This window comes from Thunnus maccoyii, chromosome 14 (assembly GCF_910596095.1).
Source record: "Thunnus maccoyii chromosome 14, fThuMac1.1, whole genome shotgun sequence".
NCBI classification, from domain to species: Eukaryota; Metazoa; Chordata; class Actinopteri; order Scombriformes; family Scombridae; genus Thunnus; species Thunnus maccoyii.
Genome location: NC_056546.1, coordinates 5,223,946 through 5,251,715, shown reverse-complemented (window position 1 = coordinate 5,251,715; position 27,770 = coordinate 5,223,946). Strand labels below are relative to the sequence as shown.

Below are 27,770 nucleotides of genomic sequence, written 5' to 3'. Positions count from 1 at the left end.
GTCCTGCACAATGCCGACAATCATCTTTTATCACTATAATATCAGTAAAACAAGATAAGAGTTTGATGAGGAAAGATAATAAAGCAATTCTGAGTGTAAAACTCATACAATCACAACATCTCAAACTCATTATCTCATATTCACATCTTTTTATTGGAGTTGTCACATATTTAACAGTATAAGTGCTGTAAAATCTCGCTGAGTCACCGCGGTAACTGTCTACTGCCGTGATTACTCAAGCACGTGTGAGGAAAGTGCGTACGGTAACAGTACCAGCATGTTTGCGGGGCGAGTGCGTGCAGATGTGTCTGAGCCTGCAGGAGTGAGTGGAGCGTCGGGGGGGGAAACACAGGAAGTGAGTGCGGGGGTGGTGGCGGTGGTGGTGGCGGCAACCTTTGACCCTGAGCTAAAAGAGGAGAGAAGAGTTGAGGTTGTTGTTGCAGCTGATACTGATGTGACAGCTGATGTGGTGGTTGTTGATGCAGGTGTGGCAGCTGCTGTGGTTGATACTGATGTTGCTGCGATGTTGTTTCTGACCTCCGTTGCCCCGGTAACCCCTGCTGCCACTGCTGAAATGGCTGCAGAGGCGGCGGATTGTTGATTCCTCCTTTACTCTCCTCTGTTTTGCCCTCCTCTCTCTCAGGCAGGTGCCGGCAGAGCTTGTAGAAGGTGTCGCTGTCGGGTTTCTGCTGCAACACCTGCAGGTTGAGGACGGAGACGACTCTGGGCGGGCGCGGCAGCAGGGACATGGGGGTGAGGTGATGAGTAAAAGAGTCGGGCAAGGAGAGGGACTTGACAAGTGGAGCTCTTTGAATCAACTTCTTCGTCCTCTTTTTATCTTCCTGACTCTCTGATGTCTCCCCCGCTTGTCCGTCACCGTCCCGTCCTCCAGATTGCGGCTCTGTAGCGTCTCCCGACACAGCTGAGGGCTCTTCTGTTGCAGGCTTCTCGGGTATTTCATCTAAAACCTGATCAGAGCTGCTGGAGCTGCAGCTAGACTCTGGTTCTGACTCCAAGTCCGTCTCCAAGTCTTCGTCTGAAGTGCTGGACTCGCTGTCGTCCCCCCACCGGAACTTGGAGTTCTTCTGATGGTTGTAGCAGCCCGCGCAGCGAGCCAGACTGAGGAACTCAGGTCCTGATGTGGACTGGACAGAGAAGGAGATGACAGCCAATCAGATCGTTAGTTGTTAAAGGGGACATAACATGCTTTTTGTGATTTTCTGTCATTTATATTGTTATCATGTTGGAACATATATAAAAATGCCACCTTCAAGTCAAAATCCAGGGCACATCCTGCTCTGAAGTTACCTCTACGTCCCCTTCAAACTGACACCAGATCGTTCACTTGACCACTTGCATATTTCGAATCTGTTTCGGGCTCAAACATGTACAGATGTACACTGTGCGATCTACTGAATATACACATAAGTGTTTCTACTGCTGGCCCCGCCCACGAGTTCCTGCTCCGCCCACAGACTTTACATTGTTGTTTAAAATCTTTTCTAGGCTTGCGGAAAGTTTTATAAATATAAAACCTTCATGGACTAAAAAATCATAATACAAAGAGTCATAATTGACCTTATTTGCAGTTGGAGGTGTCAACAGTTCTATGTCTCTGTTATGATGGTGATCTATGGGGATTTTTTCGATGCAATACTACGACTGCTCACCAGGAGAAATTGGCAGCAACGCTGAGCAGCGGCGCCGTATCCAGTTTTTTAAATACATCCATAGTTTACCTCCAGAACCACCTGAAGTCTGCTGAGACGAGCGGGCTCATCTGGAGGCGGGTCTTAAAGAGACAGGAGCTAAAACTGCCTGTTTCAGACAGAAGCTGAATCGAGGGGCTGCATTAAGGGCCAGTATAAGATAAATAAGGAGTTTTAACTGTAAATCATGATAAGATATACCTGTAGTATATCTATAATATAAATCCCCTTTAAGAGAGGTTGTATATGTATTTAAAGAGTTTTGTGTGAAGTATTAATAGTTACCTTTTGTTTTGGACTTTCCACAGGCTGGCTCTCTGTGGAGCCTCCAGAGTCCCAGTGAAGTCCTCGAGACTGGTCTGGATGAGACAGAACGACAGGTAACAGAGGAAACATGTTTAAACAAACAGCAGCAGAAGCAGTTAGAGAATGAACATTTATAGAGAGGAAGAAGAAGCTTGTTGACTGTTTCTCTCCAGCAGTGTGCAGACGGACAGATCACCATCATTTCTGAGTCCTCCACTTATTGTTACTCTACATCAATAATCCTTCAAGTACTCTTTTGACAAGACAAACAGTAACTTTTAACTTAACCTCTTAAAACACAAACATGCAGAGAAATAAGCAAACAGAACAGTCACAGTCAACACTGAGCTTCTCATTCACTTTACTGCAGGTTTAAAAATGACTAATTAGTTATTTAGTGAACTGGTGAGAACACAAGTGTCACTGTAATCACAAATACAAAATGCACCATTATTTAAATAAGCAAAAGGAAGCAAAAAAACATTTGAAAAAGTCCTGAAGTATTACAGCACCTTCATCTTATTTCATTTCATTTTTTGTACTTTGATGATGAAGTCAAATAATGTGTGATTGTTTAAGGTGCAATAGTCAAAGCTCTAATCATCAAAAATATTACATAATTGTGAGAAAAAACAAATAAAGTCAAATAAATTAATGAAATTGTTAATACAGTGAAGCCCAACAAGCATCTATGGATCAGTGAAGACAGGAAAGATGTACTAAGTAGTACACATACTAAGTATACTAAATACACACACACACACCTCTGTCTACATCTATATGCACTTAAACACATTCATTTCATCCACTGCCTCCATGATTTCACTTTACATACTGCAGCCATTTAATCCACCTTGTTTCAAAACATTCAGCTTCTCTTCTGCTTCCAATTAAAATAAATTATTACCTTCAATTCTCAATATTCTAAATATTTGTCATTTTAATTCATTATTTCAGGAGACATCACATCCAATAATACAGTAGAAATTTTCATCCAATATGATTTTAACATTTGCAAAATATTCCAGCACTGTAGCTCTCTTTAAAGGACCATACCAGATATTTAGTCTAATATTTACAGATCATTTATACATTACTGCAAACCATTTCCTAATGAATACTCCAGTGTTAGTACTTGTCTAACTCTAAAAAGCTCTTTTACTTTTAAATAACTTCAATTTACCGCTTTAATATCTGATAATAACTAATATCACATGAGTAGTGTGTAGAGCTCATGTCTGTGTGAAACTCTAAAATCATAACTATATAAGAGAAGTGTATTTACCCATGTTTCCATTTTCTGGTCTTCAGGTCCAGGATGCAGGTTGTGCTGACAGCTGCTTCTCGTAGAAGCGTTTGAACATGTAAATGAAGGTTCACACCCAGGTGAGTACGTGTGTCTTTTATGTAAGAGTACACAGCGGGTCCCTTTGGAGCCGTCGCTGTCAGTGACGAAAGAAAAGTCACGCATCCACAAACACATGCACGCACGCACACACACACCCTCTGTAAACACACACACACACACACACACACACACACACACACACACACACACACACACACACACACACACACACACACACACACCAGGATGATCCTCCAGAAATTCCCAGCAACAGAAAAAAGCCTCAACAACTCCAGTTACTGTCAGAGTTATATTTATGTATTTAGTCTGTATTTATTGACAGGTGTTATAAACTCCCACCGCAAATACACACACAAGTCACCCTTCAATTCATTTCTGTTTTAAATGGTTTTTCTTTTATTTAGACAATGAAACATCCGATACAACCACACACACACACACGTCACCTCGTGCAGAGACACTTAAGGCATGAAAATCTCTCATCTGGTTCAGCAGAAACTGAACAGACGGACACACGAAAGCCGTCATTTAAAATAAAAACATCTAAAATAAAGAAAACAATATTCAGCAGTTAAATTTGTTTGTTCGTCCTCCTTTAAACAAGAAGTGGAGCCGTTTGTGTCGACCAAAACTGCGATGCATCTATCATACCGCCGTCATGTCATAATTATAAAGCAGGGACGTTAAAACATTCATAAACTTTTTGCATAATTTCTTCAAAACTTGCAGAAAAATCTTCAGATTCTGGAGGGAATGTTGGAGATTAATGAGAGGTATTACAGCCAATGAAAATATGTGTTTAATCCAACGTAACGTACAGAACAACTTATTGTACAAGAGATAAAGTTAATAAATATGATAGAAATATATCAGGTAACTGTTTTAAATGTAGAATTACAGATTTTTGGGTCTGTAGCAAAATTCAGAGGATTTGGTTTGATATTGAACGTTGGTTATCAGAGATATTGGAGCTGAAATTGAATTTTAATCTGTCAGTTTGTATATTTCTAGATGTTACAGGATACAGTGAGGTATCTGCACAGCTGGATTATTCTTTTTTCATCAATTGTATTAAAGAAACCGATACTTAAACACTGGAAATCCACACATCCTCCTACAATAATACACTGAAAAACACAAACATGTTCATATTTAAACATGGAGAAGACAAAAAAACACTAAAAAAAAACAAACTAACTTAATTTGAAATCATGTGGGGAAAACTTTTACACGCAACGAGTACATAAAAAAACATGAAACACAGTCTTTATACTTCAAACTGGTTTGAGGATTTTGGTTTTTGTTTGTTTTGTGTTCTTTGTTTTTTCTTGTTTTGTTAAAATGTAGGACAGGTGGACGATCTACAGGATCTTATTGTTGAAGGTTCAGTTGAAGGATAAAAGATGGCGGCACTCGATATCAAATTAATGTGATGTGTTTGTATGTTTATTTATATTTTACATATTTAAGCTGATCAGATATGAAGATACTGAAGTTGAGCTTGTTAGTTAGATGTGTGTATTTTAATCTCTTCTCCCTGCATGGTTTTATATGTATAATTATTTAATTAGTGGTTTAATTTTGTTGTTTTTTAAACTGCTTTACAAGCTCCTGCAGGTGATTTAACTACAGTGTCCGTCTTATGATTAGTGACCAAAAAACATTCAAGAACTTCAAGAGATTTTCCTTATTTTCTTCAAACTTGCAGAAAAATCTTCAAATTCATTTATTTAAGGGACACATTTTACAGCAAAAGCTCGTTCTAAATTGCTGAATAATTTGCATTTTAATCTCTTCTCCCTGCATGTTTTTATATGTATAATTATTTAATTAGCGGTTTAACTTCTTTACAAGCTCATAAGTGCTTTAACTACAGTGTCAGTTTCATCTTTATGACACTTTAATCATAACTAAAACAATCTGATTGGCAATAGAGACATAAATGATCATGTAAAGATGAAATATAAAGACCTGTTAGTTATCAGCATGTGAGGAAACTTGCAGCCGCAGAAGCTAAACAGTCTGCAGACCTGCAGGTCTACAGGCCTGTAGGTCTGCTTAAGGAACTGAACTCTTGTTGTTTTACTGGAGGCATTAGTACAATCAGCTCTTTACGGTACTTAAAGAAAGTCAAGAAAACTCAAGAGGATTAACAGCTTTAACATGAAAAAGTTCAGATTTGTTGACACAGCCATGTTTGAAGTATTATTTTAAACATAAGATGTTCAAAGACAAACTGTCTCTTTAAATTGTCAACAGTTAAAAGCAAATACTGATCACATGATTTGGTAAAAGTAACACAAGAAGTTTAGTAAGTCTACATCCTGTTCAGTCAGATCTCTGATAAGGTGAAATATCACATAAGGCTCCTGCAGTGACTAAAAACAACAATATATCACAATCATCACCACTGTCAGCGACCACAGTACCTTTATCACCTTTAGTAATCCTTTTCAGAGCAAACACATTCAAAAAAAGACTGTTTTTTACTCTAAAGTGCAAAAACAACCCACTTACAGTAGATACTGTGCATCTGGGCGAAGAACTTTCTGTTATTGGTGCGATTGAATTGTTTTGTATCCTCTTCAGTAACTGTTTGGATGTGAAGTGGAAATAGCAGGTTGGCACAGATTTAAAACCTGCTTTTTTGGACGTAAAATTCACAGCTGGAAACATTTTAGATTCACAGATTCATGTTTCTTAAAAGTAAATATTGAGTGTTTTATAGCAACAAATGTGTTTTTGGCCATTTGAGGAGTGAACGATCCCATAAGGACGAGCAGATAAATAAAGTTTGTTCATCAAAAGCAGCAAAGTGCTTTTAACATACAAAAAAAATCAAAGCTTGAACCAAATACCAGTGAATCCATATCAACAAGTAACAAAAAAAAAACATGAGTGTAGTCCTGCAAACGTCCTGCTGGATTCAGTCTGAAACCAGAGAAAATGAAGTGTGTGTGAGTGACGGTGGACGATGGTGTGTGTGCGTTCAGAGGACGACTGCTGCACACGTTCTAAAAGAAGAAGAAGAAGAGAGAGTTTCTCATGACAGGAAATTAAATTCACCAGTTTTAGCTTAGCTTAAGTGTTTTCACAGCTTGCATCTGCTAATCGTTAAAATCAAAGTCGAATTAAATCGGTTTACCGTGAACGCCGTCCACCGTGGACAAAACGTGGAAAACGTTTCACTACTACGTGCGCAACAGACGTCGTCATCTGGACTACACTGTTGAACGTCACTCCGTCACAGTTCATTCATTTTTTCTTTAAGAACAGGGTTTTTTCCTGTTCAGAGTCTTCACGGTTGGCTGGAGTTCATCGCTAAAAAAAAAAGGGGCAGGAAAACACGACGGACGGTTCAACGGTCCGTTTCAGGAATAACGAAACGTTAAAAGGCAGCAACTTGCACACATTCACACCTACAGTATCTGTCATTTTAGAGACTCCATTCACCTGGTCTGTATCGTCTTTGGAGTGGAGGCCAAAGAAAAAAAAACAACCCAGAGGACACAAACACAAGGAGAAGATGCAAAACCTCTTCAAGGAAATAGTCCCGTCTTCCTCCTGGCTCCAGTTTTAGAGAACAAAACACTGATCTGTGGAGGAGACGCTTTCCTGGACGAGCAAATTATGGCACGTTTAATGTAGATTATTACATTAGTGCAAAGTACAGCATGAACAAACTTTGGCATCTGAAGACCCAGAGACACCTGATCTCATCGTCTGCTGCGTCAGACGTCGCTACTGACAACCTCAAAGACGACGAGAAGCTGGCGGGACGAAGGACGGAGCTCTTCTTTTTGCGCTCTATAGGCGAGCACAACTATGGAGGCCTGGAAGTTTCCAAGGAAAGAAAACATCAAGGCAAGTTCTTGAGTTTTTCATCTGGAGAAGGCAGAAGATGCTTTTGTTGCGGGATGTTCCAGCAGGACGCCAGTGACCTAAACTCTCTTGGCTGTGTGATCGTTTTCAACCACACAAAACAAACCTCGGACATTCAAAACTTCTGTACATTCTCAGGTCCGTTTTTAAAGCAGTTGAACAATCAACTCTGGCTTCTAAAGTGTCCAGTAAATATGGATAATCATGTTCATATTGTACCAGGAAGCTGCCCATTACAATCACGGTCCAGTCCACTGGGAACAGCTGTTGGGGTTTAACTGCCTTCACTTTTCATTCACAGATTTTCCTCCTCGACTCAAAGGCAACTGTCATCATCATCAGTGTGTTCACAGTGTGAATGTAGGAGCTTGTTGATATGTAGAATTGAATTATAAGAGGATGATTATACTTAATACTCACAATGTCTCACAAGTCCGGTTTAGGACTTTTGTTGCCGTCTCCTCGGCGGAAACAGAAACAGACATTTAAAGAAAGTCTCAAGGAAACATGAATGAACGGTTCCACAGTGTTTGGCGATCAGCTGACTTCCGAGAAAAAGCACAAGAAGGACGTTCTTAACGGAAGTCAGCTGTTAGCCAACTCGTCCTCGGTCTGATGAAGACGACGTCGGCCGGGACGCGGTCGCTGATATCAATCTCGTCGTGTTCTTGACTTCTCCCCCAGACGTCAGCGGGGGTTCAGGGTTCGGCTGGACGTTGGGTCTTCAGATGGACAGGTCGGTGTCTGTGTCGGTGGGTGTCGTCTTCGGGCTCGCGTTGCCTCCTCTCTCCTCGGGGATGGAGGACGAGTCGCCGTTGAGACCCGGCAGCACACCTGGAACACACACACACACACACACACACACACACACACACACGTCAGCTTTCACAGGCGGGTCGATGATTTCTCAAGGTTTCAAAGTTCAGATTGAAGTTGTTTTTAGGGTGTTTGTCTGTTCTGTTGACATTATTTGGACTGAAAGAGGAAGTGATTTCAAACTTTAAACTTCTGTGATGACTTTAAAGTGAGACTATGTGCTTGTGTGTGTCATTTATGGGGATAAAGTAGCAGAAAGTTACCGTCTTAATGCTAAGCTAAGCTAAGCTAATCAGCCATGCACAGACAGGAATCTATTTCTTTATATCTTTTTTTTTTCCTCCTTTATACTTACGTTCAGTATCATAAACTGAGCTGTCTGAGCAGGTCCGGTTCCTGCGCTGAGTTGATCTTTGACCTCCACTCACGTACTCTTTAAGCACACCTGACCTGAGAAATAACAAAAACAACAAAACAACAGGAAGTGAATCAGGAGGGAAACTTTTCTCACCTCACGTCAACATTCTTGATTCATGCTTTGCTGACTTTAGACGAAGAAGATAAATTTGTCTTTTTCTTTAAAAACACAGCAGCCGATTTGAAAACACAAATAAAGAAACATACTTTAAGTCTTTTTACTAAACATCCTTAACCTTTTGTATCCGATCCCCCTTATTCAGTGACTCAGATCAAGTTAACTTCACGTGACGACTCCCTGTATGTTTGGATTATATATTGGTCATCTGTCATGCGTGTGACACACGGTTACCCAACCTAGAGATTTATTTATGAAAGGAGTCGACATCCGGCACCGTGTTTACTTAATGATTATTAATTAGTCACGTATTTATATCCCTGTATGTACTAATAGATTTTGTTTTACTGCATGTTTCTCTCTGTGTTTGAAACTTGTCAAAGACCTTTATTTATGTCAGATGAAGGAGGAGGTTTGTTCCCTCTGAGGAGATAAAAGTCTCTCTTTATCCTCTCTGTTGCAGTGCTTCTAGACAATCTCTGAAACTGAAAAGAAAACACTTTGTTTCTCCTTCAGCTGACCTTGACGTGTTCTCCTTCATCTGCAGCGGAGTAACAATCAGCCCTAACAAGTGTAGAGCAGTTATTACCGTTTGGTTGTAAAGGTCAATGAAAATGTTACTATCCAGACTTCAGGGTGGATTTTTTCCCGCCTACATTATAATGTCAAGGCTGTTGATGTGACCACTGCTCACCAGAAAACCCAACATGTGACCACAAAAGGGCAACTAATTAAAATATTACATTAAAAGTGTAATTAATCAGTGTTTGGATACATGTCTCCTGTCACTGTGACGCTAAAACTGATGAAAAATTTGGTTCTTGTGACGTCAAAACTCACAGTTTTAACAGTTCAAGGTTGACATGTTTATAATTGCAGCTTCAAGGTGTCGCGATGCTGCCTCCAAGAGGACAAAGCTAGTAGTTACTCAGTGAACATGACGTCCTGACAGTCATGAAGAGTTTCAGAGTCTTTCTGTTAATTAACCTTATTTGGAATTGAGTGTCCAGTTACTGCAGGTGTGTGTGTGTGTGTGTGTGTGTGTGTGTGTGTGTGTGTGTGTGTGTGTGTACTCACCTGTCAAAGCTGTATGTTCCAGGGTGACTGATGGATCTCTTCATCTGAGCAGACAGACAGACAGACGACATTTGTTAGTTCGACAGTGTTTGTCAAGTCTGCAGCTTCCTGTTTTATGACCCACCATAATAAAAAACTATTTGCATTAGAGCTGCAACTAATAATCTTTTTTTAGTATCATTTGGTCAATAAACCATCGGAAAAATGGCCGTCATAATTTTCCCAGAATCCATTATGATGTCATCAAATGTTTTGTCTGATCAACAAAATTCAAAGAGAATCAATTTACAATCATTATTATAATCATGTAAAAAAGAAAAGCAGCAAATTCTCACATTGAAGAACTTGTTGGAACAAACAGATGTTTGACATTTTCCCTTGAAAGATGTCTTAAGTGATTAATCGATTATTAAAATAGTTGCCAATTAATTTTCTGTCAATCGATTAATCAACTAAACGTTGTAGCTCTAATTTGCATGCAATAAAAATAACGAGATGAGCTTCATCTTTGTTTCTTCTAATTAACTTTGTGTCAGAGAGCTGCCACTGACAAAGAGTCAAACTATCATTTACACTCACAACCAATTTACTAACATCTACTTTATTCCCTCCAATCATTTTACAGCTGCATCAGATTTACTGGGATTGTTTCTTTCTTCTATTCAGTCTGTGAACATCAGGTGACTGAAGCTAAATGTAACGAGCACAACAACATGTAAACAACAATAAAACAGACGCAGCCAAAGATGAATTAATGCTTCATGTTTCCAGTGATTAAATAGTTTGTTTGTTTTTTAACTATATTGTGTAAAAGTGACTCTGTGCAGCTTTGCTTCTTGTACTTGTTGTGGTTGGATGAAGTGTAATTACCCTCTCAGGAGGTCGTAGGTCAGGGGTCAAACTCTGATTGGCCAGCGTCATACACTCCTCCAAAGTCCTGATGAAGGTCGCACAGGTCGCACTGAGGAGAGAGGCCTGGAGAGAGAGAATCATCATCATCATCATCATCATCATCATCATCATCATCATCATGCTTCAGTACAAACGACCTTTCAAAGTTCATGAGCTTCAAGTAATGAAAACAGATTTTGGGTTTTTTTAGATAAATAAAAGCAAACTTGTCATTCTACAGCAGACGTAACTCTGTTGTTTTATTTATAACCAGTCTGTTAATATTCAGGTGATACATGACATTTAACTGCTGTTAACCTGATGAAATAATGAAGTAAATAATAAAAAATAAAATCAATCAAAAATAAATCATTAAAAAAAGGAGTAAACAGAAGATTGTTGTTTACTTCGGATGTGGGCGGGGTCTCTGTGTCTTCGGGGTTCTGTGATTGGATCGTTTGGACCTGCTGGACCAGAAGGTCACAGTACAGACGAAGTTCAGACATCTTCGTCTTCAGACAGTCTGGACCTGGAAAGTGACACACACATATATAATACATGAGACATATTAATTGTGGCTCCTCATAAAGAGATACATCTACAGTCAGAAACAGACACAAATCGCTTGTTAGACTTCATGCTGCCAGATTTTTATGATATCATTTTTTAACCTTTTATCTAATAGAAAAGTAAGCCAGGCAGAGAGGATTAGTCCAGCAGCAGTAGGTCAATAAGGCAACTGAGGGAAAAATAATACTATTTGGATCATCTATTAATCATTTCAGTCATTTTTTAAGCAAAAATAACAAATGTTTGTTGGTTCAAGCCTCTAAAATGTGACGATTTGCTGTTTTTCTTTGTCATATATGACAGTAAATACAATATCCTAAGGAGTTTGACTGTTAAACCAACAATTTATGGGAAATTGTGAACACTGTTTTTCTGCAATTTTTTACTACAATATTAGCTAGTCAATGAATCGATTCATTGAGAAAATAATCGGTAGATTAATCAATAATGAAAACTATCATTTTTACATTTTTTTTTAAAAAATTGTGCTTCCCTCCAACACATTCGTCACATATTTCAGGTGTCAGGTTTTCTATTTTGTTAAAGGATGCTTCTACTTTAATGAAATTACACTGTAAATGCAGAACAAGACATTAATTATTACAACTGAAGATGAGATGAATAAATTGAGGCTTAAACAACATGTGCGTTTACTTTTTCTACTGTCTATGAGACTAACTTTGCTTTATCACTTCATCCACTAAAGTTTTAAGGACAAAATACTATTTTAATCCACAACTGAGCATGATGGTTCATTATTTATCTTGGAGACAGTCATTCAACAAAAAAAATCTTGATTCAAGGTTTCTGGAGCTTTCAACTACATCTCACTATCTAGATCAGCAGGAGGAGTTTGTTCGTCATCATTATGTGTCACTGAGTAAACTCAACCTGCTGAGGAAGACTATGGGATGCATAAAAGCTCCGGAAAAAGTGACTGATTAATCACATCTGTTTCTTTAAATACACTAATAGCTGCTTGTGGTTTTCACAGCAGAAGTGAGAGATGATAATATAGTTTTGCTTTATAAGATGAGTAGATGATCAAAAATGATTTATGTCTGTTTTTACTCCAGTTGGCACAACAAACATTAATTTCCCTTTTGGATCTTGATGAAAAGCCAAATAAATATAACACAATAATAAAAAAAGAGGAAGAAAACACAGACAGATGTACCTTTTTGTTTGTGACTGTCTAGTGTTCCTGCTTTAGATGAGCCCAGAGCCACCAGCCACCTCTGTCTCTCCGCGGCGTTCACGGCTCGGACGTAGAAATGCTGCTCGCCGGGGATTATCAACTCTAGACGCGTCAGATCTGTCGGATGGACTGAAACATAAAATATGAACGGTGTTTGATGGATGTGTTTACGCTTATACAAAAAAGAAAAACAAATCATCCAGCAGGCATTTTTTAAAAAAAACGCCTCTCTAACCTTTAATGTCACACACAGACATCTTGATGGATCCTTTGCTTCCTTTCCCGACGTCGTCCTCGCTGTCATAGTACGAGATGACTCCGTTCTCTAAGACGAACCAGCGGGGCTGCCAGCCTGAGGACAGAAAACAAAACTCTGAACATCAATAACAGATGTTTGTCTTCGGGTGGAGACTTTTTTTTTAAAAATGTGTGTTTTCAAGCCAAATATTCTCTGGTTCCAGCTTCTAAAATGTGACGATTTGCTGTTTTACTTGTCACATAATGCAGTACATTCAATATTTTAACATTTTAGACATTAAGTCAGACAAAACAAGCAAAGTGAAGACGTTACTGTGGCCTCAGACAAACTGTTTATTTGAATTCACACTCTTGTCACACTTCTGTGAAACCATCTACCTTTTTTTTTGCATGTTTTTATGTGTTTATGTCACCAAACAAACAACGCTTCACTTCAGCTCTTTACGGTTGGATTGTTTTTGTGCACAAACACAACTGAGATCTTTCAGGCAACAGATGATGCAACTCTGGAGTCAAACAAAAAAAATATATGAAACTACTAACTTCCTTCAGCCAAGTGCAATAAAAGTGGTGCAATTTTCATCTCATATAGAGCACATGACACTCGTCTCCTTCACAGCTGACAGACAGAGGATCATTGTGTCTCTACTGTAGAGAGCAGGAGAGTCATTAAAGCGGTTTACTGTTTGACTACTCTTATTTATAGACATGCTATGGTGCCATCATTGTGAGGTCAAATGCCTTTATAGTCACTGTTACTGAGTGTTGTTTTCCATCTCTGTCAGCCAGTAGTGGAAGAAGTACTCAGATCATTTACTTCAGTAAAAGTACCAATACAACAATGTAAAAATACTTCATGACAAGTAAAAGTGCTGCATGAAAAATCCTACTTAAGTAAAAGTACATAAGTATTATGAGCTTGATGTAGTTAAAGTATTGCAGTAAAAGTAGTGGTTTGGTCCCTCTGACTGATATATTATTATATATGACATCATTAGATTATTAATAGTGAAGCATCAGTGTTAGAGCAGCATGTTACTGTTGTAGCTGCTGGAGGTGGAGCTAGTTTACACTACTTTATATACAGTTAGCTAGCTTAGTCCAGTGGTTCCCAACATAGGGGTCAGGCCCCTCCGAAGGGTCAGCAGATAAATCTGAGGGGTCGTGAGATGATTAATGGGAGAGGAAAGAAGAAAAAACAAAGTTCTGATACACAAATCTGTTTTCAGTTTTTGGACTTTTTCTCTGATCTAAATATTGGATCATTTGAACATTTATTGAAATGAAAGCATGTGAGAAGTTTAGAGGGAAAAATCACTATTTGGTGGAGCTGTTAACAACTCATAGACATGTGAAATGTGACCCCGACTACACACTGCTTTTTGTAAGACGTCAAAAGCCAAAAAGGTTGGAAACCACTGGTTTCATCTTTAACAATGTGTTGTATTTTAAAAGCTTGTTATATTATCCATTGTGTCAACTCTACATCTGAAAAGTAACTAAAGCTGTCAAATAAATGTAGTGGAGTAGAAAGTAGAATATTTCCCTCTGAAATGTAATTTAATGGAGTGGAAGTAACAAGTAGCATCAAATGGAAATACTCCAGTAAAGTACAAGTACATCAAAACTGTACTTGAGTAAATGTACTTTGTTACTTTCCATCACTGCTGTCAGCAGATAATATGGTTCTGCGGTCCAGTATCACTCTCAAGTCAACTATTACACATTGTTCTTATCATTTCTGACGAGTGAAATATGTTTTATAGATGAAATGAACCAGAAGTGACATGATACTCTTCTGAAATGCTTAAAACTGGAGTCACGAGTCATTTCAAGCTAAATTAACATTACATTGATATCTTTAATAGATTAAATTAACATTAAATCAAAGCAGTAGCACAGCTATCTGTCATTTCACATCTTTACAATACTAATATTAGCTTGTTTTCAACTGTTACAACGGTTAAATTTGACGATATTCAGGCTATCTGTCACATCTGGCGAGCCAGTGTTTGCTAACACAAACACCGCCATTATCCAGTCATTGTATCTGCTTATCAGAAAGATGGTTATCTTTTAAAAAAAAAGATGTTAAACAAACAAACAGACGACTCACCTGTCATGTAATTCGTCCATTTGTACAGAATCCCCTCCATGGTTCACTTTACATCGGCTAATGTAGCTCGTTAGCTTCTCGCTGTAACTCGGCAGGCTAACGGAAAGCTAACGTCCGATGTAGCTTCTCTCTTTCTCTCTCTCTCGGGTAACAGCGGGTTAAAAATACATCTTGAGCTGCTTGTTCCCAAAAATGTGTCTGGTTTTGTGAAAGCTGAATGCCAGCGTCAGCAGAATAACGTCATGATGTGGGTTTGGTTGTACTAAGCTGTTCAGAAACTGCCCAGCTAACTTGTCACCTGATGGAGAAAAAATGTCAACAAAACGGCAGCTTATGTACGGAAGCCTGCTGAGGCCATTTAACCTCAGAACATAACAATATAAATATTTAATAAGGTTTTACTCCTATTCTACTATTACTAAATAATAATGATAATAATAACGCAGGATATTAGAATTTAACTAAACTTGAAAATATAAAGGAGACTTCTAATAACTAAAAACTTTCCAAATTGAGCAAGTTTGGCCCCGTTGCTTACATTGTAAGTGCATTATGAGGGGATCTTCTAATGGTCAGTGTGAACAGGAGGAATGATTTCAGCAAGAAAAACATATTTTAGTGTTAATTTGGGCTCCTGACTATTAAGACAGCCTTGAAAAAATGTGAACCCTTGATTTTTACCTTGGAAACAGGAGTTTCATTCTCCTCAGTGGCCTTACACACAGAGGAGAGAAACATGTAAGTCATAACTTCTGTGAGTAAAAGTAAAAACCTTTCCAATAAAAAAATAAATACAATTTGAGCCAAAAACTTTAACATTTCAGAAAGAAAGTCTAAACTTTTAAGTTTGACACAAAGGAAGTCTTGAGTCTAGATCTGCTCACTAGTTTTTTTTTTTCTGGAGCTTTCAACCACATCTCACAGTCTTCATCAGCTGATTGAGTTTTGACAGCATGAGATTTGGTTGAAAAGCTGCAGAAAATGTGAGTGGATCTTGAGTCAGGATTTAGTTTTTTGTCGAACTTTTATAATTGTTTGGACCCTTCTTCCTGAAAAGTTGGTATAAAATTATATTGAAAAAGGTCTAATTTAACTCACCGAAATATTGACTTTATTAAAGATTTATATTTTATCATTATGTCTGAAAAGATAAAACCTGGTTGATACTAATGTTCTCTAGTAACTGCTAATGTACAAGAGAGTAAAATGTCATTACAAGCTAACAAAATAATCATCATTTTATCTGTTAAGATGACAATTATGTTGTATTTTATGTACAGTAAATATTGTATTTATACACTTGCTAGTTTATACGACATGTGTGATCGATATCATGCTACTTTGTGCTTGTAGTGTTTTTTTTTTTGTCTTTTAAGATCCTTTTAACTTATGTAAAGTGTCTTTGAGTTCCTTGAAAAGCGCTCTATAAATAAAATGTATTATTATTATTAGGTACACCTAAATAAAACTAATGCAGTATAATACAACAGCTCTGCAATAAATTTGACCTTCATGAAGGTTATAATGTTTTTATTTAATCTGTTTCAGAGATGTGTTGATTTATTTTTTGGACATTTTTGAGGCTGCAGTTGTGATGCTGTTTTGGATGTTTCTGGTAGTTTATTCATCCAATTTATGTTTTTTTTTTATTCAAGAGTTTGTTGAAAACACAGCCTCGTGAGTGACATTTGAAGGCAGCTGATGATGTAATGAACAGAATGTGACTCAGGGAGGTTTGAAGCTTCATGATTTTCAAATAAAAACAATTCTGGGAGACCTGTCTGGTTACAGTTAATCTTGATTTTTACAGGAACAGAGCATAAAAAAGATTTTTCCAGCAACTCAAACCTCTCCAGTAACGTTTGGACAATGAGCAGCGTCAGTAATTCGGTCTTCAGCGAGGTCCTACAGGAGGGAAAGCTGTGTGACGTTGTGATCAGCGTTGATAACGTTGAGTTTAAAGCCCACAAGATCATCCTCTGCGGCTGCAGCTCGTACTTTAGGTGAGCTGATCAACATCAACGTTGTGGAGTCTGGATTTGCTTTGTTTTTTTCATGATTTTCATGTGACACAATGCAGAACAACTTAAAGGCACCTCATGGAGTTATTGACCACTAGTGGCGCTATGGAGCAATGTTTTTAGGGCCAAAAAATACCAACTTTGCAAATGTTTTTTGCATTTTAGTGAGAAAAACTAAATGAAAATGTGACTGTTTTAGAAAACTCCAAGAGAACCTGCTAATTCAAAGAACAAACAAACTTTATTTAAAAAACAAACAAAGCCAGGAGTACTCTTTCTGCATCTTATCTTGAATCTCTGATAACATTTAGAATTTACTTTAAAAATCATTAAACATTAAAACGTTTAAATTAAAAAAAAATGTTTTACATCAAAATTCTACTTTGTCAAATTTTTTCCAATGACTATACGTATACAGTAGACCTGTTGTATAACAGTATTCCTGTTTACTCTAAATACCCCGCCTGGCCAAAAGTGGACAACTGATAATTTTTCTCCACATCTGATAGTGATAAATTAATGTGATACCATTAATCTGCTGCTTTAACAGCCTCCAATCATCTGGTCTCAACTTTTAACAAACATTAACTTTGATGACAGATAAAGATCAACAGTTATGAAAAAAAATAGATTCAATTAAAAAAAAAAAAGCATGAGATTGGGATGTCAACCTCTCTCTCAAACTATGACTCAATTCAATTCAATTCAATTTTTTATTTATATAGTGCCATATCACAACAAAAGTCATCTCAAGGCACTTTTCACATAATCTTCCCAGCGCACGCGGCCGGGCCTCCGGCGAACACGATGACCTGACCTATATTAATCCAACTGCAGTGGGAAAAAGCACAGACACTCCAAGATGCATTCATAGTCATGCATTCAAGGTTCCTGTTGTTCTTTTGAGCCTATGTATCACCAAATGTACAATGACTCACGTCACATGACGTCCCGTGTCCCATGTGATCTTTGCCAAAAAGCCTGCCATGTGCCTGGTGCCTCAAAAACTCCACAAGTTACCATTAAAGAGTGACTACACAGGGTAAAAGTAAATCACATGTTGGCATATGATGTTAATACAGGTGATTTTGTGTGTAAAAACTAACTTTTCTGATCAAAATTAGCTTATTTCTGTTAGCGTGGATTTGAGAATTCACTTCAACCGAATGCTCTGTCCCTCCCTAACATAATAGGCTCCAGCGTCAAGTATAAATGTCAGAACATTGGCTAATTGCAGCCTCAGTTTGTGCCTCTCACACAGAGCTGCTGGTAGCGTTAACAAGCCTGATAAGAGAAAACAGAGAGGTGACGTAATGCTACCCAGAGAACTGTGGTCGTGCAAATAACACAAAGTCTGCGGCAGTAAACACAACAAATGGGCCAACTGATAACCACCTGTGCCATATTCAGAGTTTCACAAGATATTCAGGGCTGACGATAGTAACATTAACCACAGGGCTGCAGCTACATCCTGACACTTCCCCACAGACACATACACACACCAGAGAGCCTCTCATAGTAGATCTGCTAGCTCAGCTACAACACAGGGCCATGAATGTGCTTCACAGAATCTACAAACAGAAAGTCTCTGAACTTATGGCATCAAGCGCCCCACAGTGCATCACTTGTTTTGGTTAAGTCTCTCATCAGTGTCATGTCCAGCAGTAACAGGCAGGTGTTTCTGGCAAAAAAAGCTCTGTTAATCCAATGCAGTCCTACCAGCACCAAACAGCAGAAAAAGTTAACATAAATAAGTAGCTGGTGAACAAAGCGGAGGATTTGGCAGCTAAAGAGTCAGATATTTTCTCAGGAGTTGGTGGAGACCAAAACAGAGGTAAAAGAAGAGTTAACTTCATCAGGTGACCAGAGACACAATTAAACACATTCAACTTTATAAGATGATAATATGTTGTGTTTGCAGCTTGTTGCACTGCCCCCAAACAAACAACGCAGCTTTGAGTAGAAATCAGAATTATGACAGAAAGTTCCTCTTAAAATGCTGGTTCCTGTGACTTCAACTAAATCCTCTGAATCTTGAATCCCACAGAAATCTCTTCTGCAGTAAACCGTCAACAGTCTACAGTTTCTCCTCTGTGTCACCTAATATATGGAGCCTCATTCTCGAATACGCCTACACCGGCTCTCTTGTGGTGACAGAGGAGAACGTGCTGGAGCTTTTGGCGGTAGCAAACCGCTTCGCAATCAAGGGCATCTTGAAGGCTAGCTCCGACTTTCTGGAGCAGAAGCTTTGTGTCAAGAACTGCATCAGCACATGGATGTCTGCGGACCTCCACAACTGTTCTGACCTCAGCCAAAAGGCGTACCTCTACATCCTGCATCACTTTGAGGAGGTTGCAGGATTCTCTATGGAGTTCCCGCAGCTCTCTGTGCAACAGCTGTTGGATTTCATCGAGAAGGACGAGCTCAACGTGAGAGAGGAGAGCGCTGTGTTTGAGGCCGTCCTCCGCTGGATCGATCATGCTCCTGAGGAGCGCAGAGGTCACATAGCTTTGCTGCTAAGCAAGGTAACTGAATAATAATAATAATGAATTTAATTTGTACTGCACTTTTCATTCGCAGTGGATCTCAAACTGCTACAGCGTTAAAACATAAAGACAACAAGAGTTAAGTTCTTTGCCTCAACTGGTTTTTGTATATCCTTTCTGTCCTTGTTTCTGTCCAGGTCCGCCTGCTTGTAATGTCCACTGAGTCCTTGATCGACACTGTGAGCAAGAACAATCTGGTCAGAAATAATCGGTCATGTCTGGCCATGGTAATCCACGTCATGGAGACCCTGCAGGAGTCCAATATGGAGAGACCGCTGACCTACATGCGCCTGCCCTATAATATGCTATTAGCTATTGGAGGTTGGGCGAAGGATTTTCCAACCGAAAGCATCGAGGTATACAACGTCCGAGCTGACCGCTGGGTGAGACTGACCAACAACGGGGAGTCTCCTCGAGCTTTCCACGGTTGCGTTTACCTAAATGGATTTGTCTATTGTATCGGAGGCTTTGACAATTTTGACTATTTAAGAAGCGTACGAAAACTCAGCCTCATCACCCGCACCTGGCAAGAGGTGGGGCCGATGCACTCAATCCGATGCTACGTCAGCGTGGCCGTGCTGAATGGCTGCATCTACGCCATGGGAGGTTACGACAGATACGGGCAACTCAACACTGCAGAACGATACGAGCCTGACACCAACCAGTGGACTCTGATCGCACCAATGCACGACCAGAGGAGCAACGCCAATGCTGCAACACTACATGGCAAGGTAGGTGGTACTGAGGACAGCAGTGGAAGAAACAACCTTGAAGAGCAATTTAACAGCAGCCGGGAAATGATTTTGCTGACCTCCAGAGGTCTCACTTCTTATATTGCTGCAGTGAGGTAGAGGTGTATTCAAGGATGTGTCCACTGACTGTTGTATCACTGTTGGTGATGCTGGGTCTTGAAACTTCCAATCAGAGAAGGCAGTCAAACATTGCTTTTCAGCTTGGTGTTAGTTTACACTAAGGGTGTTTTCAGACCTGACCCAACTAGAAGTACTCTTCAAGTCTGAGCTAAACGGCTCCTGTAGCCTGGTGTGCATACTGGGATGGGGATGGGAAAAAACAACAGTTGCTAGCAGCTAGCTAGAGAGTGAATCAAGGTCCGACCTGAACTAGCACAACCAAGTACATTGCATTTTGCCAGAGGACCCAGAGCATGACCCAGAGTGGACCTTTTTCCTGTGTTAACGTTCTTGCGCCCACCTCAGAAACAACTGACTAATATAAGGAATGAACAATCTCTCGTGGCTTTGAGTGATGCATTTTGGTTCGCTTGTATTTTTCTGTGAAAAAAAAAATGAACCGAGGAAAAAACTGCAACAAATTTCCCAACCCATCCACTAATTTGGACCAGAGCAAATAAACTATTGGTTTGATAAAACCCTAACGGTGTTCAAAGAAATTTAAATGCAGTTTAAGTCTGCCTGCGTTCATAATTTCCCTTAAATGAAAACAAGTATTAGCAGTGAAATGCACTAATAAAGTATCTGATATGTAGCCCAGAAAAGCAGAGTTTAGAAAAAAAGATATGCCATTGGTCTGTTAACATGCTAACATTAGCTATTAGCGCTAAACTAATCAGAATGTCATTAGCTTTGCAAGGTTTTGGTCTGAGATCAAAGTATTGGACAAATTAAAAATTTTACCTGACGATAGCATTAGATCGAAGATTAGGATATTAAAGTTATCACAGTTCATCCTGAGGGAAACATAAATGTCTTTACTGAATTTAATAACAATAGATTTAGTAGTTCTAAGACTTCACTCATGGCGGCACTAAAGGAAAACTCAGATGATCAGTGATGATACATCATCTGGGAACAATGAACGTATGTAAAAAAAAAAAGAAAAAGTGCCAATCCTTTGGGTAGACGTTGAGGATAAACTAAAACTTTGATCTGCTGATGGACGTTAGGATTCATATGACCAAGAGACCGAAATTTCATAGCAATCCATCCAATAGTTGTTGAGGCATTTCACTAAAAACTACAAAGTCAACCTGTTGGTAGTGCTACGGGAAAAGTCAGGGGATCACCAAAGTAACTAAAATTCATCCTTTTGGGACCGTTGATGTCTGTATTAAATGTCGTAGCGATTCATCCAATAGTTGTTGAGATATTTCAGTCTGGATCAAACGACCAACGCGCTGCTATCGTGGCTAAAAACAACCAATGTCATCATATTGAATTTCTCCTAGATATACATCTGTGGTGGTTTCAACGGGGAGGAACCTCTGTCATCTGCAGAGTGCTACGACCCTCACAGCAACCAGTGGACGCTGATCACTCCCATGGACACTGGACTGAACGGGGCGGCCGTCATCGCCTACAAAGACCTGATCTATGTAGTAAGCAGAGCACAAAACACTGATCTCATTTCAATAACACACTCACATACTCGGATAAACGACTTAGGCTCAGATTTAAGGTGACGAATGAGAAAAGACTAAAAGGGACTTTAATTGAAAGATTTAAAATGTTCCTCTCTCAGGCTGGCGGCTTCAACGGCTCCAGGTGTGTGAACAGTGTCGCTGCCTATGACCCACTATCGCACAACTGGCGCGCAATGGCTCCCATGAAAAATTCACGCAGCAACTTTGGCATCGCAGTGTTGGAAGACCAGCTGTACGTAGTCGGAGGCTTCGAAAATTACGGCCCCACCTGCACCGTGGAGTGCTACGACGGAAAGACCAACAGGTGGAAATCTGTCCAGCACATGAATCTGCCGTGCAGCACCCCCAGCTGCTGCGTGGTGGAGCGAAGTCCATACTTCTCGTACCTGGAATAACAATCAGCTATCAAATCAACTTCATGAAGAAATAAATGTGCTAATTAATGAAACAAGAGTGAAGACTGACCCCTGACCTCCCTGTGAAGTCTTTGTGAGGAACAGGAACTTGTGTGGCTTTGAAGACCATATTGATAACAAGTCAAGGTCGACAACAAAAACAGTGAGTGGTTAATTGATTTGAATGTCAATCACTAGATATTCAACATGTTAAAGAACACTGATAACCAGACTTCATGTTGGTAGCAGTTTGTAGCTACCATTATGTAGTTTTTCTGGGAATTTGAGGGTTTTAACAACCTGATGAGTTTATATTTTTTTAAATACACATGTACATACTGTATATTGGCCATGGTGGGTTATTTGAGTTTGATTTTCTCACTATTTCTAAATTAGATTTAAATTAAATTGTAAAAAAAATTGAGAAAATAGTTAAATTAAAAACTTTTGGCTTTAAAATGATACTTAAAATAAAACATACCTTTGCAGTTAAATAATAAGAATTTAAACTCATAACCTCAGCTATGCTATAAAGCTATAAAATCTTAATGTCTGCAGTGTACTTGTACAAATCAAAACTATGTTTATTTACTTTATTTTTCTACATCTGAGCCTAAATTTTCAGAAAGAGAAAGTGGTACAACCTGTCAATGAAAGGACTACTTCCTGGTGAATACATGTTTCATAAATCAAAGTTCAAAACACAACTTTTAACAAATAAGTACAATAAAATTAGTAATAATAACAATAACAGACCAAACCCATTTTCATAATTCTTAATTTCTCTTTATTGCATTAGAACATACATTTCTCATATATATCTATATATATATATTTTATAAATGTGAATTTGTACACTACAATCTTTTATTGTAACATGTTAGAAAATACTCGTAACGCTCCAAAAACATAGCACTAAAAACAGTTACCAAACAATGATTATTACATTTCCTCGTTTTTGTTTTGGCCACCAAGAACAGAAAAACAAGATGGCGGAGATGAAACTGTCGATCAGGAGGAGAGGAGAGGACCAAAGTCGGAGACAGACGGGTCGGGCCGTTTCAGTTTTTAGTGGCAGACGTGTTGTAATCAAACGGACGAGGGATGGGGGGGGGGGGGGGGGGGGAGGCTGGGGGCTTTCACAACAGGTACAGAGAGGAGGAGAAGTATGAGGTGGGGAGCGTGGAACGGTGGTGAGCATCAAGCAAAGCATCATGGGAAGGCTGGGTCACTTATAACCATCTAAATTACAGACAATTACAGCCATTACAGGTCATTTTCCACTGTGAGTGAAACATTTAGTCCTGCTTGGTTATTGTTTGACTGTTTTACTTCGTTGCTACCTGGCTGCTGTTTGTAGTTTACAGTGTGAACAGGGAAGTTGTAGAGCTTCTTTTTGTGTTTTGTGGTTTAAATTTGTAGAATTAATCACCCAGTTTAGCCAAATCACACAAGCCTTAATGCTTCATGTGGCAATATTCTGTATATCAAAATTGAGTTGAGTCCTTTATTGTGAACGGGTTGCTAGAGCTGAAAATCAACATCTCAACTCTGCAGCTCTGTGCAGGTTTCAGCCTCACACAGGTCTGTTGAATGCTCCATACTCAGCACAAACAACTAGCGGCTGATGAAGAAGGTTGAATATTTAGCAATATTTTCTCAGGAGCTGCTGGAGCAAACCAATGACAAATTTCCCCTGGCTACTGGATTTACATTTGACAGGTAGACGGAGAAATCCAACCGTATTGCTCTGTTTCTGTTGGATATATATGTAACCTAATCGTTCACCAACCCTTCTTTTCCACCACAGGAGATTTGTCACGGCTTATGCTTTAATTTCTGTTGTTTTGTGCACACTTGAAATCTGTTTATGTAACAGAATTTCAGCTTTGCTCACAAATAATACGCTCTGGCCACTTATGTTGTCGATTGTGACTCGTCAAGTGAATGTGTCATCATTTTACATCAGGGATTAATGCATAAACAAAAAACAACCAATATTTTGGGTTGTTCTTTCTTGTAGCAATAAAGACGGTACAGTGAGCCAGCCTTGAAAACGTGCTAATCAGTAATCAATAGCCGGTTGCACCAGCTACTCGTAAGTTCAAACTTAGCCTAATTATAATAGGAGTGTTTACTAAGTGGAGATTTACACTAAGATTAAAACAAGTTGCACCACACAAACTAGTTTCTATCTAGTTACTAAATATTTACACCCAGTAACTGCCAGGTGTGACTGTTTGCTAACTGAACTAGTTCATTGACAAGACTAACGTTAGCTTGCAGATATATGACTGTGTAAATGGTAAATGAACTGCGTTTATAAAGCACTTTTCTAGTCTACCGACCACTTAAAGCGCTTTACAACACATCAACACTCACTCATTCACACACACATTCATACACTGATGGCAGAGGCTGCCATGCCAGGAGCGATATAGCGCTATACAATGTTTCTAATGCTCATTCAACCGTTCACACACACACACACACACGCATACTGATGAACAATTTGGGGTTCAGTATCTTTCCCAAGAACACTTCGACATGCGGACCGGAGCAGTCGGGGATAAAACCATCGACCTTCAACTCCTGAGCCGCAGCCGCCCCGGTGTAGATTGAGTAAAGAGGTAATATGGAATATGGTTGACACATTTGACCTCATACTTGATCAAAATGGTGTTTAATAAACTAATACAGTGGGAAACTATTAAATAAACTACTTAATAAACCCTGAAATTGCATTTCACCAAAACACAATATATAATAATAACAATAAGAGTCTAAATTCCCGACTAGCATCGGTTACGTTAGCTTAATCGTTCCCTCTCACTCTTAACATAAATACTACTATGAAACACATTATTTCACAGTATTTCTCAATGTATTTATATACAAATAAAGCAAACTTATACCTACTTACAAAGGATTGGTAGTTAAGTTAAATACATAATCTGGGCTCCAAAAATATCTTTGAAAGTCATGTAACAGCTCTTGTTGCTACAGTAACTTCAACATTGATTGCTCTTGATTGGACAGCGCTACAGATGATTAACACATGGCGAAGACTTTTCTTCAGTTCAGATGGTGCAACCCAATTTAGTAAATCGCTAGTTGGAAACTAGCTAGTAGAACTAAGAAAAGGACTTTAAGACACAAACTGAAGGAGTTACGAATAACTGGTGCAAAGGGGAGAGGATGCGGTGTAGTTAAACAAGCCAACAGCAGCAGTTAGAAGGGAAAAGTTAGTGAAAGCAGGGTGAGCAGGGGAAGTTGCAGCACTTTTCTTTTTAAACAAGAGCGCAGAGAGATTTGGTTTTTATCACAAAAGACAGCAAGCAAGTAAAGATAGAGGCGGGCAGTAAGCAGCAAGGCGACAGAGATTTAGTAGCGTTCTAGCAGAGAGATAGGGGGAAGATGGGGAACAGTATCTAACACGCAAACACACACACACACACACACACATACACAGCAAGGCTAAGGTTTTTAAAACTAGCGATACAGACACGACGACTGGCACTGCAGGGAAGCGGGCGGAGGGTGGACAGATTCAAAGGATGGATATATTTGGCTGTGGATGGGTGGAGAGGGAGGAAGAGAAAGAGGAGACGTGAGGCATCAAGGAGAAGATTCAGCGGATCTTTCAACAAGTTCAGAACAGACACAGTCCTCTGTTTGTTTATCAGATAGCAGAAAAGAGTCGTGCAACACTGCGCAACATCACAGAATGATTGTCCTCTTGAACATACCTCACCTCCTCTCTCTTCCCCATATACACTGTTTTTTGTTTTTTTTAAACCCTCAACCTCCTTCCTCATCCCCCATCTTTGTTAGTTTTACTCTTCAGGGATTTTTCATTTCACATACACACACACATACACACAAAAAACCCTGTGACCATAAAAGACACTACACGTGTACACACACACACACTCTCTCACACACACACATGGACACAACAGGTAGACACATCTTGACCCATTAATACAGCTGACTGGTTTGTTAGCAGGAAGCAGAGGATTGGATAGTGCACATGTTGATTATAGCAGAGCTTAAAGCTGGTTGGCCAAGCATACAGACACAGCAGTCTGTTATTGATATGACAATCAGTGCTACAGCACCACAATATAACTGTACTAGTACAAAAATCAATACTATTGCAATTTGTTTTTTTAAAAATGAGACTGCATTTTTTTTTTTTTCCCTCCATCAGTCCACGAGGGGTTTTCAGTCAAAATGCAGGAAATAAAAAGGAAAATGTTGCTCAAACGATCAATTAATTAGCAGTTCAACATTAAATGAAGGGACAACAATTTAGATAATCATCGTTTTAAGTTGTTTATTGAGCAAAAATGCTAAATATTTGTTGTTCTTTGCTTCTCAATTGTGAAGATTTGCTGTTTTTCATCATATCTTTGGGGTTTGTTGGATGTCACTTTGAGCTCTGGATATTTTTTTTTCCAATTTTCTGTATTTATAAACCAAACAATTAATTGGAAAAATAATCAACATATTCATTGATAATGAAAATAATCATTAATAGAAGCCCTAAAAAAATTATTTTCATAGATTCAAAGTGAAAATCTCAGCATATACATCATCGAATTTCTTCCAGCATCTCTACCAACATTTAACGACATCTCATGTTTTCCTTCCTTCCCCCTCCTCCTCCCTCTCCACCTCTCCCTCAGTGAGCAGTATTGTGGCGTTGTGATGTTAGGTTCCTAAGGCAGTATCACAGTACAGTCCATAGAGAAACGACAGCAGTACAGAATTACACTGGCCTGCCCAGAACCTTACATCCAGCTCAGATGGGACACTGACGGGATCTGGATATTTCTTTTGCTTTTTTTTTTTTTTTTTTTTTTTAAGCCTCCGTTTATTTGGTTTAAAACTTCTCCAAACTGCATGTTGTTGATCTGAAATTTGAATTGTTTCCTGTTGTTAAAAAGATTACTGAACATTCAAATCAGGAAGCAATGAGGGGAAAAAAAGATTCTGAGGTAAATTAAAAAATGTTAAAATCTCGTTAAAAATCTCATTTTCCTGCGGTGCCCTGGTAGCTCAGCGGGCTAAGGCACATGCCAAGTTATCGCAACATCACTGGTTTTTAAATCAGCTCGTGACCACCGTCGCATGTCGTCATCATCGTCACTTCTGTCCGATCACACTCCACTGTGTGCTGAGTCGTAATAACTGACCACAAGATATTCATAACCAGCACTGTTTCATCAGATAGTTGAGGATTTTAAATTGACTTCCTCAATGTAGCACGTAGTTAGCTTAATTAGCTGTTTGTTAGCAATAGTTAGCAAGTCAAATTCTTAACTTATGATTTGGGAAACTACTGATTTTGAAGCATTTTTACCAGAAAACAGACAGATTGGGCTATATCACACACCTGGACAGGTCAGATTATTAATATTATGTTCATGACTGACGTGAAAATAATTTTACACGTGTCTGTTTACTCAAATTGGAAGATATCTAACTTTTAAACGCAACTTATGGAATAATTTCTGTTGCGTGGACCACAGTGGAGTGTGAAGTGAACCAAAAAGACAATTTTCTACAACAAATGTTTACAGAGCTGCTGCTGGATGTGTGTGTGTGTGGGGGGGGGCGGGGCGGGGGGGGGAGTCTCCTGCTGTGACCAGGAGAGTCTCCTTTATGTTTCCCC

General features: G+C 39.1%; 3 protein-coding genes across 3 annotated transcripts; 1 reads left to right on the top strand and 2 right to left on the bottom strand.

Annotated features, from left to right (window-relative positions):
- Nucleotides 1–231: 231 nt before the first annotated feature.
- LOC121912123 lies at nucleotides 232–3,564 on the bottom strand. Its single transcript, XM_042434207.1, has 4 exons — nucleotides 3,301–3,564; nucleotides 1,995–2,068; nucleotides 538–1,145; nucleotides 232–406 (listed from the first exon to the last, which is right to left on the bottom strand). Exons 1-4 carry the CDS (start codon nucleotides 3,302–3,304, stop codon nucleotides 232–234), a joined length of 861 nt encoding a protein of 286 aa, XP_042290141.1. The 5' UTR covers nucleotides 3,305–3,564.
- Nucleotides 3,565–5,528: 1,964 nt separating this feature from the next.
- Nucleotides 5,529–15,072, bottom strand: plekha3 (pleckstrin homology domain containing, family A (phosphoinositide binding specific) member 3). The gene is made up of 8 exons (XM_042433284.1): nucleotides 14,728–15,072; nucleotides 12,589–12,705; nucleotides 12,333–12,482; nucleotides 10,993–11,114; nucleotides 10,565–10,669; nucleotides 9,695–9,738; nucleotides 8,438–8,532; nucleotides 5,529–8,100 (listed from the first exon to the last, which is right to left on the bottom strand). The coding sequence occupies exons 1-8, from the start codon at nucleotides 14,765–14,767 to the stop codon at nucleotides 7,991–7,993; spliced, it is 783 nt and encodes a 260-aa protein (XP_042289218.1). The 5' UTR covers nucleotides 14,768–15,072; the 3' UTR covers nucleotides 5,529–7,990.
- Nucleotides 15,073–16,477: 1,405 nt separating this feature from the next.
- Nucleotides 16,478–22,143, top strand: LOC121911435 (kelch-like protein 10). The gene is made up of 5 exons (XM_042432909.1): nucleotides 16,478–16,730; nucleotides 18,796–19,273; nucleotides 19,432–20,025; nucleotides 21,501–21,650; nucleotides 21,794–22,143. The coding sequence occupies exons 1-5, from the start codon at nucleotides 16,597–16,599 to the stop codon at nucleotides 22,088–22,090; spliced, it is 1,653 nt and encodes a 550-aa protein (XP_042288843.1). The 5' UTR covers nucleotides 16,478–16,596; the 3' UTR covers nucleotides 22,091–22,143.
- Nucleotides 22,144–27,770: the final 5,627 nt, after the last annotated feature.

What these genes read in the sequence shown, in the direction of transcription:
- LOC121912123 (XM_042434207.1), bottom strand. An exon ending in TGGAAAGTCCAAAACAAAAG is followed by an intron (nt 1,146 to 1,994) that starts GTAACTATTAAT and finishes TTCTCTGTCCAG; the next exon opens with TCCACATCAGGACCTGAGTT. An exon ending in GGGTTACCGGGGCAACGGAG is followed by an intron (nt 407 to 537) that starts GTCAGAAACAAC and finishes CTCCTCTTTTAG; the next exon opens with CTCAGGGTCAAAGGTTGCCG.
- plekha3 (XM_042433284.1), bottom strand. Translation starts at nt 14,767, where the DNA reads ATGGAGGGGATTCTGTACAAATGGACGAATTACATGACAG. An exon ending in AGACCCCGCCCACATCCGAA is followed by an intron (nt 10,670 to 10,992) that starts GTAAACAACAAT and finishes CTCTCTCTCCAG; the next exon opens with GCCTCTCTCCTCAGTGCGAC. An exon ending in ACCTACGACCTCCTGAGAGG is followed by an intron (nt 9,739 to 10,564) that starts GTAATTACACTT and finishes CTGTCTGCTCAG; the next exon opens with ATGAAGAGATCCATCAGTCA.
- LOC121911435 (XM_042432909.1), top strand. Translation starts at nt 16,597, where the DNA reads ATGAGCAGCGTCAGTAATTCGGTCTTCAGCGAGGTCCTACAGGAGGGA. An exon ending in GGCTGCAGCTCGTACTTTAG is followed by an intron (nt 16,731 to 18,795) that starts GTGAGCTGATCA and finishes TGAATCCCACAG; the next exon opens with AAATCTCTTCTGCAGTAAAC. An exon ending in TAGCTTTGCTGCTAAGCAAG is followed by an intron (nt 19,274 to 19,431) that starts GTAACTGAATAA and finishes GTTTCTGTCCAG; the next exon opens with GTCCGCCTGCTTGTAATGTC.